Genomic DNA, 17,020 nt, shown 5'->3' with positions numbered 1-17,020 from the left:
TTTGGACCGAGAGGCTCTAGCTGCAGGCGTAGCCGATCTCTACTGCTTCGTCTTCAGCTCTGTGGAAACCGACGACCCCTTCCTGGACCAGATGACCAGCTATCTGAGCAAAGACCAGACCAAACCTCCGCCCAGCGTCACTCCGCCCAGGAAGGACCAGTGGTTCTTTTCAAATGAAGTCGTAGCCAACATGAGGAAAAAAGCCACAGAGTTCACTTCAGCTGCCAAACAGCTGGGGGGCAACCGCAGGTTTCGGTTCCTGGCAGCAGCTGAGCCAAACAAAAAGTTCACCGGAGGAACCGTCTACCAGTTCAGGGACGGGAGTCTGAAAACCGTAGACTTCTCACGGCCCGACGTTCCTGATGTGACGGCTCCGTTAGACCGAAGGGACCTGGCTTGGTGTAAGGCTTCTACAAATACCAGCAGATTTTATTCAATAGTCTCCAACAAACTCCTAGATGTTGTTAAATCAGATCCATATCAGATACGGAATCATGTGGTTCTGTTTAATCTGGAGGAGATGTGATGAAAAGTAACTGATTATTGTTTCTATCAATAGATCACTGCAGCCTGACCTTGGATCCAAGAACATGCAACGGCTGGTTGAACCTGTCTGATGGCAACAGGAAGGCAACATGTGGACCCGAGCAGCAATATCCTGACAACCACCAGAGATTTGATGTTCACACCCAGGTTCTGTGTGAGCAGGCGCTGACAGGGCGCCGTTACTTTGAGGCTGAGTTTAGCACCGGACCTAAGAATAAGTCCGGAGTCGCTCTTGTCTACAATAGCATGCAAAGGAAAGGAAAGGAAGTGGTGAGCAGCTTTGGAGAGAATCCTTCATCCTGGTACTTTGGTGTTCATAACACTGAGCTCAGTGCTTGGCACAACGGTAAGATCTGGAGCACCTCTGTTCCTGCTGGCGGCTGCAGCAGGGTGGGAGTTTACCTGGACTGGCCAAGAGGCTCTCTGTCCTTCTACCTGGTCTCCTCTAACTCACTGACCCACATGTACACCTTCAGGGCCTCGTTCACTGAGCCGCTCTACCCAGGGCTTTACGCTTATCACATCTCCAACTTCGCTTCCTTCACTCCAATGTAGAAACAGACAGAGTGATTAATGTGGGATTCAGGCAGATGAGACGGTTAACGGCTGGAAGTGAAGACATGTAGTCATTTAGCCGAGTCCAAACAGAACAAAGGGATTTTATCTGATCTGTTGTATAAAAATCAGAGAAACTTTCCAAGAACTCAGGATGAACTCTGTCTTCAGGGTTTCCACGCTGTGGCTCTAAACCTCACACTGCTGTAACTTTCAGATGCATCTCTTCTCTAACAGAACTGGATCCGATCGGAACCAGCTCTGCTGCTGAGGGAACCAGGGAGCCGTTTGGTTCTGGTCTGTTGGAGGACAAACGCATCTAAAGGATCCTGAAGACCTGAGCTTCTCCCCCTTACAGTGAAACTTAACCCAGGTTTTATACCTCAGTCATGATCTCATGATGACGTCTTAGTTTAGTTAAAGTGTAGATGGTTTTGGCCTCTTTCAGTAAAACTCTCTCAGGTCCAGTCGGACAGACTCTGGACGCTGTGCAGCAGCTGACCCTGGTCCTCAGGTCTCTGTCTGTGTTTCCAGACCAACTGGTTCCAGTCATTGTGTTTAATCCAGGTCAGGTGAGCATCAGCAGGTAAAAGCCTGAAGCTACAGCAGAGGATCCTGAGGACCAGATCACAGATCTGGGCTTTGAATGGAGCCTCAGTGACATTTACTAAAACTGACAGATTTAAAGAAGAGTTTTCATTTTAATCCTACTTTTTATTGAGCCTATTGATACTTCTCCTTCCAGTGAAAACATTTTTCACACATTGAATGATCTGATTACAGAAACTTTCTCCAGACTCGTATTTACCGACCGACAGAAATCTGTTCTAGTTGAATCCTCACAGAGCGACAGGTGGAGGATTTGACTGAAATCCATTAAGTTTTAACTTAATGATGAAGTGACCATCTGTGTGAATCCCACATTATAACTGATATAATGTTTAATCAAACCATTATTTGTAACAAAAGGTGTTCAGTGAGATTTAAAGCCCATCATGTAAATGTAAACATGATGCGTTCAGGGTCAGAGGAGCAGAACCTCTGGTGAGTTCAGGTTCATCAGGTTAACAGATTTTATTTGATTATTTTTCTCTCTTATATGGAAAGTGGTTATTTTTATTACTTTTAAAGGCTTTTATGAAACACAATATGTTCATGTTTTTATCATTTAGAGGATTTTCTGCCAGGTGACAGGGATCTACTTCATTAGTGGTGGAGGGAATAAAGTTTAGTTGTTGGTGAAAATAAGTCATTTACTGAAAGTTCAAACAAGTTTTCTGAACTTTCATATCATCATTTTAACTTCATGCTATATAACTTTGTCAGCTTTAATTACTGAATAAACATTTCCTTTAGGCTAAGTTTTGTCTAATTTAGCAACTTTTATTTTTGGAGAAATTCTGAGGTTTAAATTCACATCATAATCATTTGAACTTTTTATTTTCTGTGATAATTTTTGTTTTTTTTCAATCAACACTCAGGATGTCAGTTTTACAGTGACTGAGGGTCCAGATCATCTCTGGTTTTCCTCATTATGGTCAGGATGTTGGCATAATGAGGCATAATGAGGCATAACGAGGCATAATGAGGCATAATGAGGCATAATGAGGCATAATGATGATGTTGTTGATGTTTGCAGATCTGAAGTCTTCATTTATCTGTAACACTGCCCCCTAGTGGAAATCATCAATAAAGCTGAATCCTGAGTTAAACTGAGTTTCCTGTTTATTTACTGATTATTCTGTCACTGATAAAATAATATAGCAGCAAATATGGTCTAATACATTATAAATATAATCTAATAGAAACCAAATCCTAAAATGGATTTGTCTTCATCCTGTCTTCATCCTGTCTTCACCCTGTCTTCACCCTGTCTTCATCCTGTCTTCACCCTGTCTTCATCCTGTCTTCACCCTGTCTTCATCCTGTCTTCACCCTGTCTTCATCCTGTCTTCATCCTGTCTTCACCCTGTCTTCATCCTGTCTTCACCCTGTCTTCATCCTGTCTTCATCCTGTCTCCCTTTTTCCTCTACTTCATGTTTCTGTTCAGTATCTGCTGCTGCAGAAGTCAAAGCTGCAGCAAACATGCATCATTTTCACACACTTGGCAGAATGTTTCTGCATTATTTTCACGTTTATATCACTTTTCCTGATCTTCAACAACGTCGACAAAATGCTGACCTGCTGACTTTTCTCCTCATCAATCTGAAGCTGATAATCTGTGATCTTTAGGTTCATCTGTCTGTGGACACCAGGTTCTAACTGGAGAACAATAAAGTGAAGTTTGTTGTTGAGGTGTGTGGAGCTCACAGCTGCTGTGGCATCAGACATGAATTTATATCAGTGCATATCTGATCAAACCAATTCAGATTTGTATCTTTTTCTCTTAGATAATTAACAAAAATACAATTAATTAAAATTGAAATTATGATTTAAAAGTTCATAAATCAGTTGCTTTGCTTCAAAGACTTCAAGCTCAACCTCTTTTATTATTGGGAAGTTTTCTATACAGCTGTGGGAGCTGAGTTTTGGTTCTCAGCAGCACCAGCAGGGGGCAGGCTGCGCCTTCCGCGCGCGCGCGTGTGTGTGTGTGTGTGTGTGTGTGTGTGTGTGTGTGTGTGTGTGTGTGTGTGTGTGTGCGTGCGTGCGTGTGTGTGTGTGTGTGAACCAGGTTCTCATATCCCTGTGGGGACATTTCTGTCTACATTCGGGTTGTTGGGCCCAAGCCTGGTCCAAATGAACTCGTATTATCTGGATTTTCAGCAAAGGAATTTCTCAGACATTCATACTGTTGTTTAGATTAGATCAGGGGTCACCAACCTTTTTCCGCCTGGGAGCTGCTTTACGGGTCCAGAGTAACACGAAGGGCTGCGTGTTTGATACAGACATGAATTTGTCTTGGCTCAGCTTTTATAACAACAATACATTTATACTGTAAACATAGAAAGTTCTCCTGGTTCTGGATGGTTCTAGTCCTGGTTCTGGTTCTGATTCTGGATGGTTCTGGTTCTGGTTCTGGTCCCTGTCCTGGTCCCGGTTCTGGTTCTGATTCTGGATGGTTCTGGTTCTGGATGATCCTGGTTTTGGTTCTGGTCCTGGTTCTGGATGGTTTTGGTCCTGGTTCTGGTTCTGGTTCTGATTATGGATGGTTCTGGGTCTGGTTCTGGCTCTGGTCCTGGTTTTGGTCCCGGTCCCGGTTCTGATTCTGGATCGTTCTGGTTCTGGATGATCCTGGTTTTGGTTTTGGTCCTGGTTCTGGATGGTCCTGGTCATGGTCCCAGTTCTGGTTTTGGTCCTGGTTCTGGTTCTAGTTCTGGTCCTGGTTTTGGTCCTGGTTCTGGTTCTAGTTCTGGTCCCGGTCCTGGTTTTCGTCCTGGTTCTGGTTCTGGTCCCGGTTCTGGTCCTGGTTCTGGTCCGGGTCCTGGTTCCAGTCCTGGTTCTGGTTCCGGTCCTGGTTCTGGTTCCGGTCCTGGTTCTGGTCCCGGTCCTGGTTCCGGTCCTGGTTCTGGTTCCGGTCCTGGTCCCGGTCCCAGTTCTGGTCACCGAGTCCGTTAACGGGTCACAGAGACGTTTCTTTGTTTGTGATGAAATTAAAACGTATTTTTAAAATATTTTAGTTTCACATCTTGGTTTTAATTGCTGAATATGTAATTTATTTCCTTGTTGGGACCCATCAGGCCACCAGACCCACCAAATTAAAAGTTACTTTCTGGTCCCGGTCCTGGTTCTGGTCCAGGTCAAATTAAAAGTTACTTTTAATTTGGTAACTTTTTATTGTTGGGACCCAGGAGTTATTAATGTTGATGCTTTTATTTTGGTAACTTGGCTTTAAGCTCCTTCAGATTTTTCTGATCCTTTCATCATAATTTATATCTCCAGTAAATAATTTCAGTCATTTTTTAAACAAACTTTTGTTTTTCATCGTTTTCTGATCTTCCTCATCAAACTGATCAGATCTCCATGTGTTTATTGATTTATTGGTTATTGATTCTTACCACATCTGAACCGTGTTGTTGTGACAGGCGTAGACGACCTCGCCGTCTGTGGAGACACACACAGGTCAAAGGTCACACAGAGCCAACCTCCTCCTTCAGAACCAGGCCGGTCCAGGTTCTGATGGCCGTTTGGACCTTCAGCATCTCAGTAACTGGTTAAAGTGATTTTTACTCATAGATATGAATCATTTTTGGATAAATTATGTTTTTATTCTAACTATAATAAATGATCTCTGCAGTCGAAGCTTTGAAAAACATTTTAAAGCTTCTGTAGGATATAAAAGTATGAATCTTCTCACTGCTGACAGTAACTGCATTTTATCATATTTAAGTTTTCATATTTATTAAAATATTTATTAAAGCTCTTATGAACCAACAGTAGAAAACAGTAAAGTCATAAATCTGACCTACAGCCTGTTTGGGGTTTTTAAACATAAATGTTTGTAATTTATTATTGTTTAAATAAATTAAAAAATCATCAGGATGAGAAAGTTTTCATGGTGTTAAATTATTCTATAAACTTATCTGGTCATAGTTTTTAAATGTTTTCTGTTTACTGTGGAATAATTATATTCAATTTGCTCAACAGACATTAAAAGTTGAATTATGTTTTTAGATGTATTTAGAAAAATAAATGATAACCAACCTGGTTTGAGGCATCAGGTTGGAAACCTTTTGCTTTTTCTAAATATTTTTTCACAAATAATAAAATCCCACAGGTAAATTAATTCTCCATCTTTTTCTTCATCTTCATAACAAAAGTTTAATGATTTTCATCATTTTAAAGTTTATAAATATAAATAAAATGGTGGTTCTTAATCAATTTAATTTGGTAGATATTTATCAGAAGTTCTGAAAAACTATTTTAAAGAGTTGATATTTATTTATTCAGCAGAACAGAGGAAATAAAAAAAGCCTATTTGGGTCATAAAAGAGCCTTAAATTAACAGAATATTTTTCGAATATTTCCATAAATCCTGAAATAAAACTGATGTTCATATTTACTGCATCATGAGAAAATCAGAAATAAGTGTAAAAATATCTGCTATACCCAAATACACCACTAGATGGCAACAATTCAATACGAGACTAAATGAAAAACCAGAAATAAAAGAAAACAAAAGAATAAAATAATTTCTGGTTTGATGTGATTTTCAGTTATTTTATTTTATTCTCATGAATCAGAATCAGATAAAAATTCTTCAGTCTGTTTGAGTTTTCAGTTTTTCAGCCTCATCAGTTTTTTCATCAAAACGATAAAGATCAACTAAGGAGTAAAATAATATAATAAAAAGTTAATTTCACATAATTACTGCAAACATTGTATTGTCCATGTTCTGAATTTGGTATTTTATTAGATTTATCACATTTTATTAAGTTTTCATGATGGAAACGTTTCTTTCAGAATTAAACTTAATGATTAAATTAAGAATCCAGAGCAACAGAAACCAGACTTTAAACGTCCAGATCTGTGTTTTATGATCAGAGGAAAACATTTTTAATTTCATGTCTGTTTCTGTTTCTGCAGGTTAAATCTCCATTTCTATCCACAGAGGTCAAAGTTCACGTTAGTTAGTTAGATAAAACTCACCAGCAGCTGGAGTGAAGCACCAGGCAGCAGCGAGAACTGAAAACACGAAGCATAAGAAAAAACATTTAAAAACAGAAAAACTCTGGAAACAGCAGCAAACAGAAATGTGAGCTTTAAACCATCAGAGGTTACAGATTTATTAATAATCAGTCAGAAACTCACAGCTGAAGGCGACCAGCCTCATGTTGAGTCTCTGCAGAGTGTCAGTGAACGCATCGCCGGACGCGCTCCTGTTTAAGTTTCCATGCTGCAGGCAGACATGCAGACGCCTGCCCCACTGCGTCGGCATGCAGGGCCCCCTGGATCCTCCTGGGCCCCCCGGATCCTCCTGGGCCCCCCGGACCCTCCTGGGCCCCCTGGATCCTCCTGGGCCCCCTGGATCCTCTTGGGCCCCCCCGACCCTCCCGGGTCCCTGGTCCAGATACGTGGACATGTCAGAGGCAGCAGCGCTGCAGGAGCCGAGCGGCTGAACGACCGTCTGCTCCTCATTAGGAGCCAAAACATCTGGACTGCAGCTAACGAGCTCAGAGCCAAGATGGCGGCTTGTTGTGAAAACCTGCAGCCATGTTTTCTCTGCAGAACAAAGTTTTAATCAGCTGCTGGACATTTCCAGGACCAGAGAACCAACAGCTCAGATCAGAGGCTCATCCAGCCTCATTTAGGGGCTTTGATTCCTGCAGCAGCGTCTCCACCAGAACCAGAACCAGAACCAGAACCAGAACCAAACATAGAGAAGCAGCTTTCAGCTTCTGCACCACAAATCTGGAACAAACTTCCAGAAAACTGCAGAACAGCCGAAACCCTGAGTTCCTTTAAATCCAGACTAAAACCTGCTGGTTGGAGACGATTAGAAACATAATAAATAAAACTGATCAATAATCTGATGTGTAAAGATGATTTTGATCTTGACTCAACTAAACATGTTTGTTAAACTGGTTTCTAAACTCATGACTGTTGATGGTTTTATGACATTTTGCTGTTGTTTTATGATGTTTTTATGAAGTTTGTTCAGTTATAAACCCATCATCATCCTGAGTTCTGGCTCCGACCCGGTTCAGGTTCTGAAGACATCAGAGTTAAATCTCAGGGTTTAGTAAATGAATGACTTTCTCAGGATGTCCTGAGTTTCTGGGTCCGTCTGGTACCAGCAGGTCGGTGTTTCCTGAATCGTTCTTTTCTCCGTCAGGAAAATCTGCAGATCAGAGGAAACGAAGCTCCGCCTGCCAGCAGGAAACCAGAGAAACCAGCAGGAAACCGGCTGGAGGACAAGCATGAAAACACAGAAATATTAAAAATATCAATCAGGACGTTTATAATCCCTGATCTTAAAGGGAAAATGATGAAATGAAATAATTTCCAGGTTTTTATTAATTTAACTGTAAACTGAAGTTAAAACTTTTCATTATGAAATAATGAGAAAAAAGATGAAAATGTATTAAATATCTAAACTGATGCGACTAAAAACATGGAGAGACGGATTGATTCAGGCCAGCAGATCATTAATAATTCATCTGAAGCTGAAGGTGAACAGCAGGAAACGTCCCAGAATGCATCACTGCTAAAATAAAGATTTCTGTTGAACTTCCTCTGCTGGGCCGTTAAATTGGTTCCAAACTGTGGCTCCGTTCAGGGCCGCACAAAATCCTCCTGAGGGCCACAGACGGCCCCCGTGCCTCAGTTTGGACACCGCTTTAAAAACGCAGATTTTTCTTTATAAATGTTATAAATAAAGATTTATAACATGGGATCATATTCCTACTCAGTGTTTCCATCAGCTGCAGGTCAGATTATTACAGATAAATATTAATAACATTTATTTAAATAATGAAAAATAAAAACGTTTCCTCTCAGACGCCGGCCTCTGATTGGTCGGTTTGACTGTCCCTGTGTCTCCTTGGCCCCGCCTCCTGTGACCTTTGACCTTCTGTCAGGCAGATCTTTGGTGAAGCTGAACATGGATTCAAAACGATTTCTGGTGACTTTATTCAAATTAAATGTTAACAATTAAAAATGAAAACATGTCAAATCTTTTCTAACTTCTGAAGCTTTTTTCTGTTTGATTTTGTGTCTGAATTTTTTCTGGTTTGGATCCAAAATCCTGATCATCTCCAGAACTTTATGAACATAAATCGACTTGTTTCTGTCTTCAGGCTCGTTCAGCGTCTTCATGTCACAGGAAATAAAGTTCAAACTGAAACAAAATCAACAGCAAAACAGCTTCTTATGGCATCAATAAAACTAAATTATAAAGTCACACAAAATCCTCCTGAGGGCCACAGACGGCCCCCGTGCCTCAGTTTGGACACCGCTTTAAAAACGCAGATTTTTCTTTATAAATGTTATAAATAAAGATTTATAACATTTATAACATTTATAAATAAAGATTTATAACATTTATAAAGTCACACAAATGCAATAAACAGAACCAGAGTGTGAAGGTCAGAGTTCAGAGTTCAGAGTCCAGTCCGTCCGTCTGTCAGCAGGGAAAACCGACACGAATGTGTCTGAAATTAGGATTTAAATGGTGGATTATTGATTAAACTCTCAGTTTAATTCAACGTCTACAAGTCCTGGAATCAGCCGGTGAGTCAGTTAGACCAGATCCTTTAAATCCTTTAAATCCTTTAAATCCTTTAAATCCTCCAGATTCAGTCTGCAGGTTTGATCATTTTTATTGTTGAAACTTTGGCTAATGAAAATCTGAAATCATCTAAAATTCTGATTTCTGATCCACAACCAACCTCTGCATGTTTGGATGAGGAGAAAAATGTCACCTTTCAGATCCTGGTAAAAATTCAAACAATTAATGGGAATCCTTTCAAAATAAAAGCATAATTCAGGAGTTTTTCTTCTCCAGGATGTTTTAATGTTTTTCCAACGGATCTGAGATGCTGACAGGTTAAACATTTAAATAATAACTTAATAAAAGCTCATTTCATCAGTTCATAACCTTTTGATGCTGTTTGCTCAGTTTCTGCTCGTCGTTTCCTGAAGGATCATGATGGATGAAGCAGCTGGTGAGTTCAGACTGTTCAGATCTATTTAAACAATCTACGTACATTATGTTTGTCATATATCTACTCTGATCAGGCGTAACATTATGACCACCTGCCTATAATCTGTTAGTATTATCCACGTCACCTGTCAGCGGTCATAATGTTCTGCCTGATATCACAGCTTCTGTTAGTTTAAACGGAGCTTAATACAAATGATTAAAACTTATATTTCCTGAACTCTGTTTAACCTGCAGAGTTAAAGAAAATATGAATTTCTGACCTGAATCTTCAGTTTTTAAACTTTTTAAAATGTTTGTGATTCTAAATTCTCCAAAATGTTTTTAAATGACCTTCTTGCTTTATTTTGTGAATATTTGAGCATAACTTCTGTTTCCAAACGCATCAACATTTATTCCAGTTTGCTGCTGGTAAAAAACCTGCATCTGGTAAAAACTGAGTTCTGATGTGGAGCCAAACGTCACATCGCGTCACGGCGCCCTCTAGTGTTGAAAAGGCTCAACAGCAGCAAGAACCTAGAGCGGCTGCAAAGTGACAGAGATCGTCTCCACCCGGATTTTATGTTTCATAGAGTCCAGCTTTATTGGCTTTCTATGACGTCACATAAACTTCCCATAATGCATCTGAATGACCTAACAGAAAACTCTCTCTCTCTCTCTCTGTCTCTCTCTATCTCTCTCTCTGTCTCTCTCTATCTCTCTCTCTCTCCCCCCTCACCCTCTCTCTCTCTCTCTCTCTCTCTCTCTCTCTCTCTCTCTCCCCCACCCTCTCTCTCTCTCTCTCTCTCTCTCCCCCCTCACCCTCTCTCTCTCTCTCTCTCTCCCCCCACCCTCTCTCTCTCTCTCTCTCTCTCTCTCTCTCTCTCTCTCTCTCCCCCTCACCCTCTCTCTCTCTCTCTCTCCCCCCACCCCCTCTCTCTCTCTCTCTCCCCCCCACCCCCTCTCTCTCTCTCTCTCTCTCTCTCTCTCTCTCCCCCCCACCCTCTCTCTCTCTCTCTATCTCTCTCTCTCCCCCCACCCTCTCTCTCTCTCTCTCTCCCCCCCACCCCCTCTCTCTCTCTCTCTCTCTCTCTCTCAGTTTTTTATGACGCCCCTCGTTCGGCCAGCAGAGATCTCCCCCTGACCTGTAAGTCCTGATCTGACATGTTTCTGCAGCTGCAGGTTTGGTGTTTATCTGCGTTCCTGAAGCTTTTCCTGAATGTGAAAACAGGAAGTGTTGCTCTGAATGCAGGTGTGTCTCAGGTGTGTTAAAACTGGAGACTCACTGCTGCTGGACTCCTGAACCACAAAGCTGTTAGTTTCTCCACTGACTATAAACTGAGTTAAAGTAGCTGCTACAGCAGTTCACCACCAACAGTGAATGTTTAGTGTGAAGCACTTTGGACCTGATAAAGTTCTGCACAAGTTCAGACTGTTAACTTTTCTCATGTCCTCAGTTTCTCGTTCTAAGCAGTTTTATTTCCAATCAGTGAAACTTTATCAGTGAGAGGGAAACGACTGTATCATCACAGCAAAGTGCAGAAAATTCAAAAGGACCAAACATTATTATAAACATAAATATTTAGCTAAAACTGGGAGAAAGTCGCCTCTTCAGCCTGAATGATACTAAGACACTTAGGGAAACATTTATGTCTTCAGGCTTTAGCCTGTGTTGAAACCAATAGGCTTTAATCTATATTCATATTTCTATAATTTTCCTAATCTCACATGTGGGAGTGGCAGCCATTTTGGATAGCTACCATTTACCGTGGATATCCAGTTTCAGTGGAGCATCTGAACTGTTGATGTAAATAAACTGAACTGGTTTGTTGTTGGGCTCCTCTGGTTGTTGCTCCATTTGAAGGGCACTTCACTAGTTGGCCAGTAGGTGGCACTACATGCCCACAGACTCCATTCAGAACCTGATCAGATCCAAACAAGCTTCTGAAAAGTTGCCAACATGAATGAAGGACCAGAAACTGGACAATGTTTCTAAGTTTCCCGTGTTTCTGTACTTCAGCCTCCCCACTGAAGATCATTCTGATGGGGAACAGCTGGTGTTCAAGGAGCCATGTTGGAAACTTCCTACTGGGAGAATCCCAGTTCAACACCGAGGTGGAACCAGAAACCTGCCTGAGTTTCAGAGGACAGCTGATGGGGAAAGGCCTGGTCATCGTCAACACTCCCAATCTGCTGCTGCCCAGCATCTCCCAGTTCCACCTGATAGAGCACATCGAACACTGCATGAGACTTTCTGCTCCTGGACCTCATCTGTTCCTGCTGGTTCTGCAACCTGAGAGCTTCACAGAGGACCACAGAGAGAGGCTCTGCAGGATCCTGGAGCATATCAGTGACCAGTCCTTTGCTCACTCGCTGGTTCTGAAGACACCCAGAGAGACTCCTGGACAAAACCCTGCCAGTCTGGGGGCCCTGGAGGAGATGGTGAGGAACTGCAGAGGTGAGTTTCTGTGGAAGAGGACCACCAAACTCTCTGACATCTGGCAGTTTTTGGAAAAAACTCTGACAGAGAACAGAGGACGACGGGTCAGCTCAGAGAAATTTGAGGAACAGCCATCGGTGGACCCCCAGGTTTCCAGTGAGTATGGAACGAGTTTCCTTTGTTACATGAAACTAGCTATAGGCACCATGTTTTGGTTTTTGTCTTTAATCAGACCAGAACGTGAAACTGAAACTCCAGAGTTTAAAACTGCCAGAGTAATTTCAAATATCACGATTAAAACAGCAGCAATAGACCAAATGCTTCACAATTTACACCAAACATCATCATGACATAAAACAGATTAAAACAATAAAATGCAGATATTAAACAGCAAACAGGAAGTAAGTTGAGTAAAAGTATCAGAAGAACAGCAAGTCAAGTTCACTAAAAGACAATAAAAATATGTTTTTGAAAAAGATTAAAGTGAAGATGTCTGTCTGCTGTTATGCTAGCAGGTTAGGCTAGCAGTTTAGGCTAGCTCCAATAGTAAATTCTGGTCCAATAAAAGCATACTTGGTTGTTAATTGAAGTTTCTTCAACAAGTTTATACTCCAGATCCATTCTCTATACCTTATTGATAAACTGATTGTATTATTTTACTATAAATTGTTTTTTGCTTGTTGTGTTTCAGGTTCCGCCTTCAGAATAGTTCTGTTTGGGAAAAGTGAAGAGATGAAGACTAAACTGGGGAACTTTCTCCTTGGTAAAGGCCCAGAGCATTTCCATAAGACGTCTTCTCCTAAATGTGCAGCTGCTAATGGAGAGTGGAGAGGATATTCACTGACGGTGGTTAAAACTCCAAACTTCTTCCACATGTCTGAGAGAAAAATCAAAGCAGAAATGAAGGAGTGTGTGAGACTCTGTGATCCTGGACCAAACGTCCTTCTGCTGCTGGTCAAACCTTCATTGTTCTCACAGAGGAAGAGGCAAAGCCTCAGAGCTATCCTCAGTTTGCTCGGACCGGACGCTCTGCAGCACTCGCTGGTGGTTAAGACCCACGAACAGATCGAATCTGGGCCAGTCAAGCAGCTCATCAGAGACTGTGATGAACGGCAGTACAGCATGCATGAAGACGACCAGAGGGCATTAATGAGGAAGGTGAAGGCCACTGTGCACCTCAACAAGGGAGTCTACCTCACCTTTGCTGGAGAGAACATGGATCCAGAACCTGGACCTCACAGGAGAACCTTAAACCTGGTTCTGTGTGGGACGAGAGAAGCTGAGAAGGCCTCACTCGCGAAGGCCATTTTGGGCCAGACAGAGCTTCACTCGGTCTCCAACCCTTCAGACATCATCATGAACCAAGGAGAGGTGTGTGGCCGTTGGGTTTCCATTCTGGAGATGCCTTCACTGTACAGAAAAGCTCAGCAGGAAGTGATGGAGGAATCCTTCAGGTGTGTCTCCCTCTGTGACCCTGAGGGTGTCCACGCCTTCATCCTGGTCCTACCTGTGGGTCCCCTCACTGATGAAGACAAGGGAGAGTTACACACCATCCAGGACACATTCAGCTCCAGAGTCAATGACTTCACCATCATCCTGTTTGCTGTGGAGTCGGATCCTGCAGCTCCAGCTGTCACCAACTTCATCAGGGAAAACAGAGGCGTCCAGGATCTCTGCCGGAGCTGCAGAGGAAGATATGTGGTTCTGAACGTCAAGGACAGGCAGCAGATCCCAGAGCTGCTGCGTGTCGTAGAAAAAAATATTATGTCTGAAGATGAGCAACACGGATACACAGCCAAAATACACGCCAACGCTCAAGCAGAAAAAATCTGGGAAAAAGATAAAAACATTGTTCATCTGGAGGAAGAAGTTCAGAACCTCAAGAGGAAAGCCAACATCAGCAGTGAGTGAGATCCAGTCATTAAAAACAACATCGATCAGAGTAATCTGATCTTTCACACGTTTTAGAATGACTTCATTCCAACCTCATATGGAAAAACTCATTAAACTGATTAAACAAAGATGGAGAAAAAGTAGAAAAGTGTGAAAAACAAAGTCCAGTCCATAGAACCTCCTCTAGCAGGTAGAACCTCCTCCATCTGCAGTCAGGTTCATTAGTATCTCACATTAAAGTGCTTTAAGTGATAAATACAAAATATAATAAATAAACAAAAGCCCCCAGTCGGCCATCTTGGATTGAAGTTCCAGTTTTGAACCCATTTTGCCAGATTATAGCTTCAGCATTTGATCAAACTTCTACAGATTTCAATCAATCAGTTTGAGACTTGATCAGTTTGCTCATGAGTCATGGCAGATTAAAAGTTATCAAAACGGCGAGTTTCAAAACCTTTTTGGTTTGGTGTCACAGAGACACCAAACCTTCAGGGTCTGAACCTCATTCTGTTCCTGCGATACGCAACGACCAAACTGTAACATCACTTAATCAACACCCCCTGGCAACTCTGACATTTGACCTTCCTGACCTCATCAACATGATCTTGTGACAGAAGGTGGGTAACAAGTTGCTTTAAAGCACAAAGATTTTCCATTAATGCCCAGATTCACCTTTGAAATCAATCCCAGGGTGCATTTTGTTTTCGTAAACGTACATCAGAAGTTCACATCCTTTCTACTAACCTGCAGTCCTGTAATCCACCGACTCCTAAGCTTGTATTAAAAACCTGAATGACTTTTTTTCCTTCCAGGAGCCGATGAACCGCCGACCCCAAACACTCTTAGGATCGTCCTGATCGGTAAGACCGGCTGTGGGAAGAGCTCCTCCGGAAACACCATCCTGGGAAGAGAGGAATTCAAAGCTCAAGCTCTCCAGAAGTCTGTCACCAAGTACTGCCAGAAAGCGCAGAGCGAAGTGGCCGGCCGCTCAGTCACTGTGGTCGACACTCCTGGACTGTTTGACACCAGCCTGTCCAACGAGGAGGTCAACGAGGAGATGACCAAGTGCATCAGCCTCCTGGCTCCAGGGCCACACGTCTTCCTTCTGGTGCTGCAGATCAGCAGGTTCACTGCAGAGGAGAAGGACACATTAAAACTGGTCAAGAGGGTCTTTGGAAAGACTTCTGAGAAGTTCACCATCATCCTGTTCACTAAGGGAGACTCATTAGAACATCATTCAATATCTGTAGAGGAATACATCGAGAAAGGAGACGATCACGTCAAGAACCTGATCGAAGACTGTGGAGGACGGTTCCACGTCTTCAACAACTACGACAAGGAAGACAAAGCACAGCAGGTCACTGGGCTGCTGGAAAAGATCGAGCAGATGGTGAAGAAGAACGGCGGCGGCTGCTTCACCAATGAGATGCTGAGGGAAGCCGAGGCGGCGATCCAGAAAGAGGTGGAGAAAATCCTGGAACAGAAAGACGAGGAGATGCAAAAAGAGCTGCAAAAGATTGAGAAACAACGAGACAAAGAAATGAAAGAGCTGCAAGACAGGATGGAGGAACAAAAGGCAGCGCTGGCAAGTCAGACAGAAGAAACTTTAAAACAACTGGAACAAGCGAGAGTTAAAATTAGCAGCGAGACAGAGAGGATAAGGAAAGAGAAGGAAAAGAGGGAAGAAGAAGACAGGAAGAAGAAGAGAGAGGAGGAGAAGGAAAACCACGAGTCTGAAGAAAAACTGAAGGATTTGCAGGAAAAACTGGATTCTACAGCAGATCTGGAGAAGAAGAGTTTACTGGAACAACTCAAGGAAAGTAAGAGGAAAGAGCAAGAGAACAGGAAGAAGGAGCTGAAGGAATACTGGGAACGTCGAAGGAGAGAGAATGAGAGCAGACGGAAAAAGGCTGAAATAAAACTGAAACAGCTGCAGATGTATTACGATCAGACCAAAAAGACGTCTGAACAACAGACTGAACAGGAGGACAAAAAACTGGGAGAGTTGGACGAAAAGTACGAGAAGAAAGCCGCCGACATCAAGAAGAAGTTCCAAGAGGAGGCGAGAGAGCAAGCAGAAGAGCACAACAACTTCAGGGAGAAATACACGGAAAACTTCGCTGGCCTGATGGAGGAACACCGGGAGGAGATCCAGAACCTGGAGCGGAAACACTGGATGGACATCCAGGAGAAAGAGGAGAAACGGCAGAGAGAGTACAAGCTGCTGGACAACCTGCTGGTCCACAAAGAGGAACGACTGAAAGAAGAGCTGGAGCACAAAGACAAGCAGCTGAGAGAAATGGAAGAGCTAAAGAACGCCCAGGAGAGAGAGCTGAAGACGATGAAGGACAAATACAAGAACAGATGCCTGATCGCCTGAGAGCTTCTGGTCCAGGAACTGGAGCCACGTCATCGACCAGCCTGTGGATTCACAGCAACTACAACGGCTGGAGGATGACGTCGCCGACGGAGACGCACCAACTGGACCAGAACCAGTCCAGACATCGACCAACTGGAGGAAGACCTGACGATGAAGGAGCTTCTCTTCCAGCAGCAACGAGCCGCTTAGACTCTACACACTCTGAGGATGTTAAATTATTCCTCCTCATGTCTTCCTCAGCACGACTCTGATTTATTTTGGTCTCTTAGCAACCAGCACAGCAGAGCCTGGCGCAATCTGGAGGTGTGCGCTCTCTTGCGAGTTTTCAGTAAAATCCTTCCTGATGGACTCCAAACCGATCTGGACGTTTAAGTTTCTTTGTTTTTGGTCAAATGTATTTTCTAACTCACCATGAAGAAGAACCATAAACACTGTAAAAAATAACTCCAGCTACTGGTTAACACATGTCTGCTCTTCATTTAGTGACGTTACTAGATGAGGATCCAAAACGTTTACCGAAGGGAGAGTCGTGATAAATCTTCATAATATTAAATGAAAAAATGACACTTTATCATTTTCACTCCTAAATGGAAACAGTTTTTCCAAAAGGTTACTTTAGTAAAAGTA

At 42.6% G+C, this 17,020-nt stretch overlaps 2 protein-coding genes across 3 annotated transcripts in view; both read left to right on the top strand.

Moving 5' to 3' along the window:
• Window positions 1–2,813, top strand: part of LOC103460878 (neoverrucotoxin subunit alpha-like) — a 9,181-nt gene extending 6,368 nt beyond the window's left edge. For both annotated transcript variants that reach the window (XM_081611027.1, XM_081611026.1), the window contains 2 exons: window positions 1–401; window positions 560–2,813. The exon at window positions 1–401 is cut by the window's left edge and continues 1,081 nt beyond it. In XM_081611027.1, coding sequence (XP_081467153.1) covers window positions 1–401; window positions 560–1,101 — 943 coding nt within the window. In that variant the 3' untranslated portion in view covers window positions 1,102–2,813. The remainder of the gene's footprint in view (window positions 402–559) is intronic.
• A 10,429-nt stretch (window positions 2,814–13,242) lies between these two features.
• On the top strand, window positions 13,243–17,020 carry LOC103470802 (uncharacterized). The gene is made up of 2 exons (XM_017306584.2): window positions 13,243–14,023; window positions 14,826–17,020. Exons 1-2 carry the CDS (start codon window positions 13,243–13,245, stop codon window positions 16,391–16,393), a joined length of 2,349 nt encoding a protein of 782 aa, XP_017162073.2. The 3' UTR covers window positions 16,394–17,020.

Source organism: Poecilia reticulata, chromosome 9 (genome assembly GCF_904066995.2).
Source record: "Poecilia reticulata chromosome 9, P_reticulata-male-v2, whole genome shotgun sequence".
Classification (NCBI taxonomy): Eukaryota; Metazoa; Chordata; class Actinopteri; order Cyprinodontiformes; family Poeciliidae; genus Poecilia; species Poecilia reticulata.
This window is presented reverse-complemented; position numbering and strand designations above follow the sequence as displayed.

Bases quoted from the DNA above. Each gene is read 5' to 3' on its own strand.
- LOC103470802 (XM_017306584.2), top strand. From the start codon at position 13,243: ATGCATGAAGACGACCAGAGGGCATTAATGAGGAAGGTGAAGGCCACT. The intron at 14,024-14,825 runs GTGAGTGAGATC...TTTTCCTTCCAG, and splicing joins GAGGAAAGCCAACATCAGCA to GAGCCGATGAACCGCCGACC.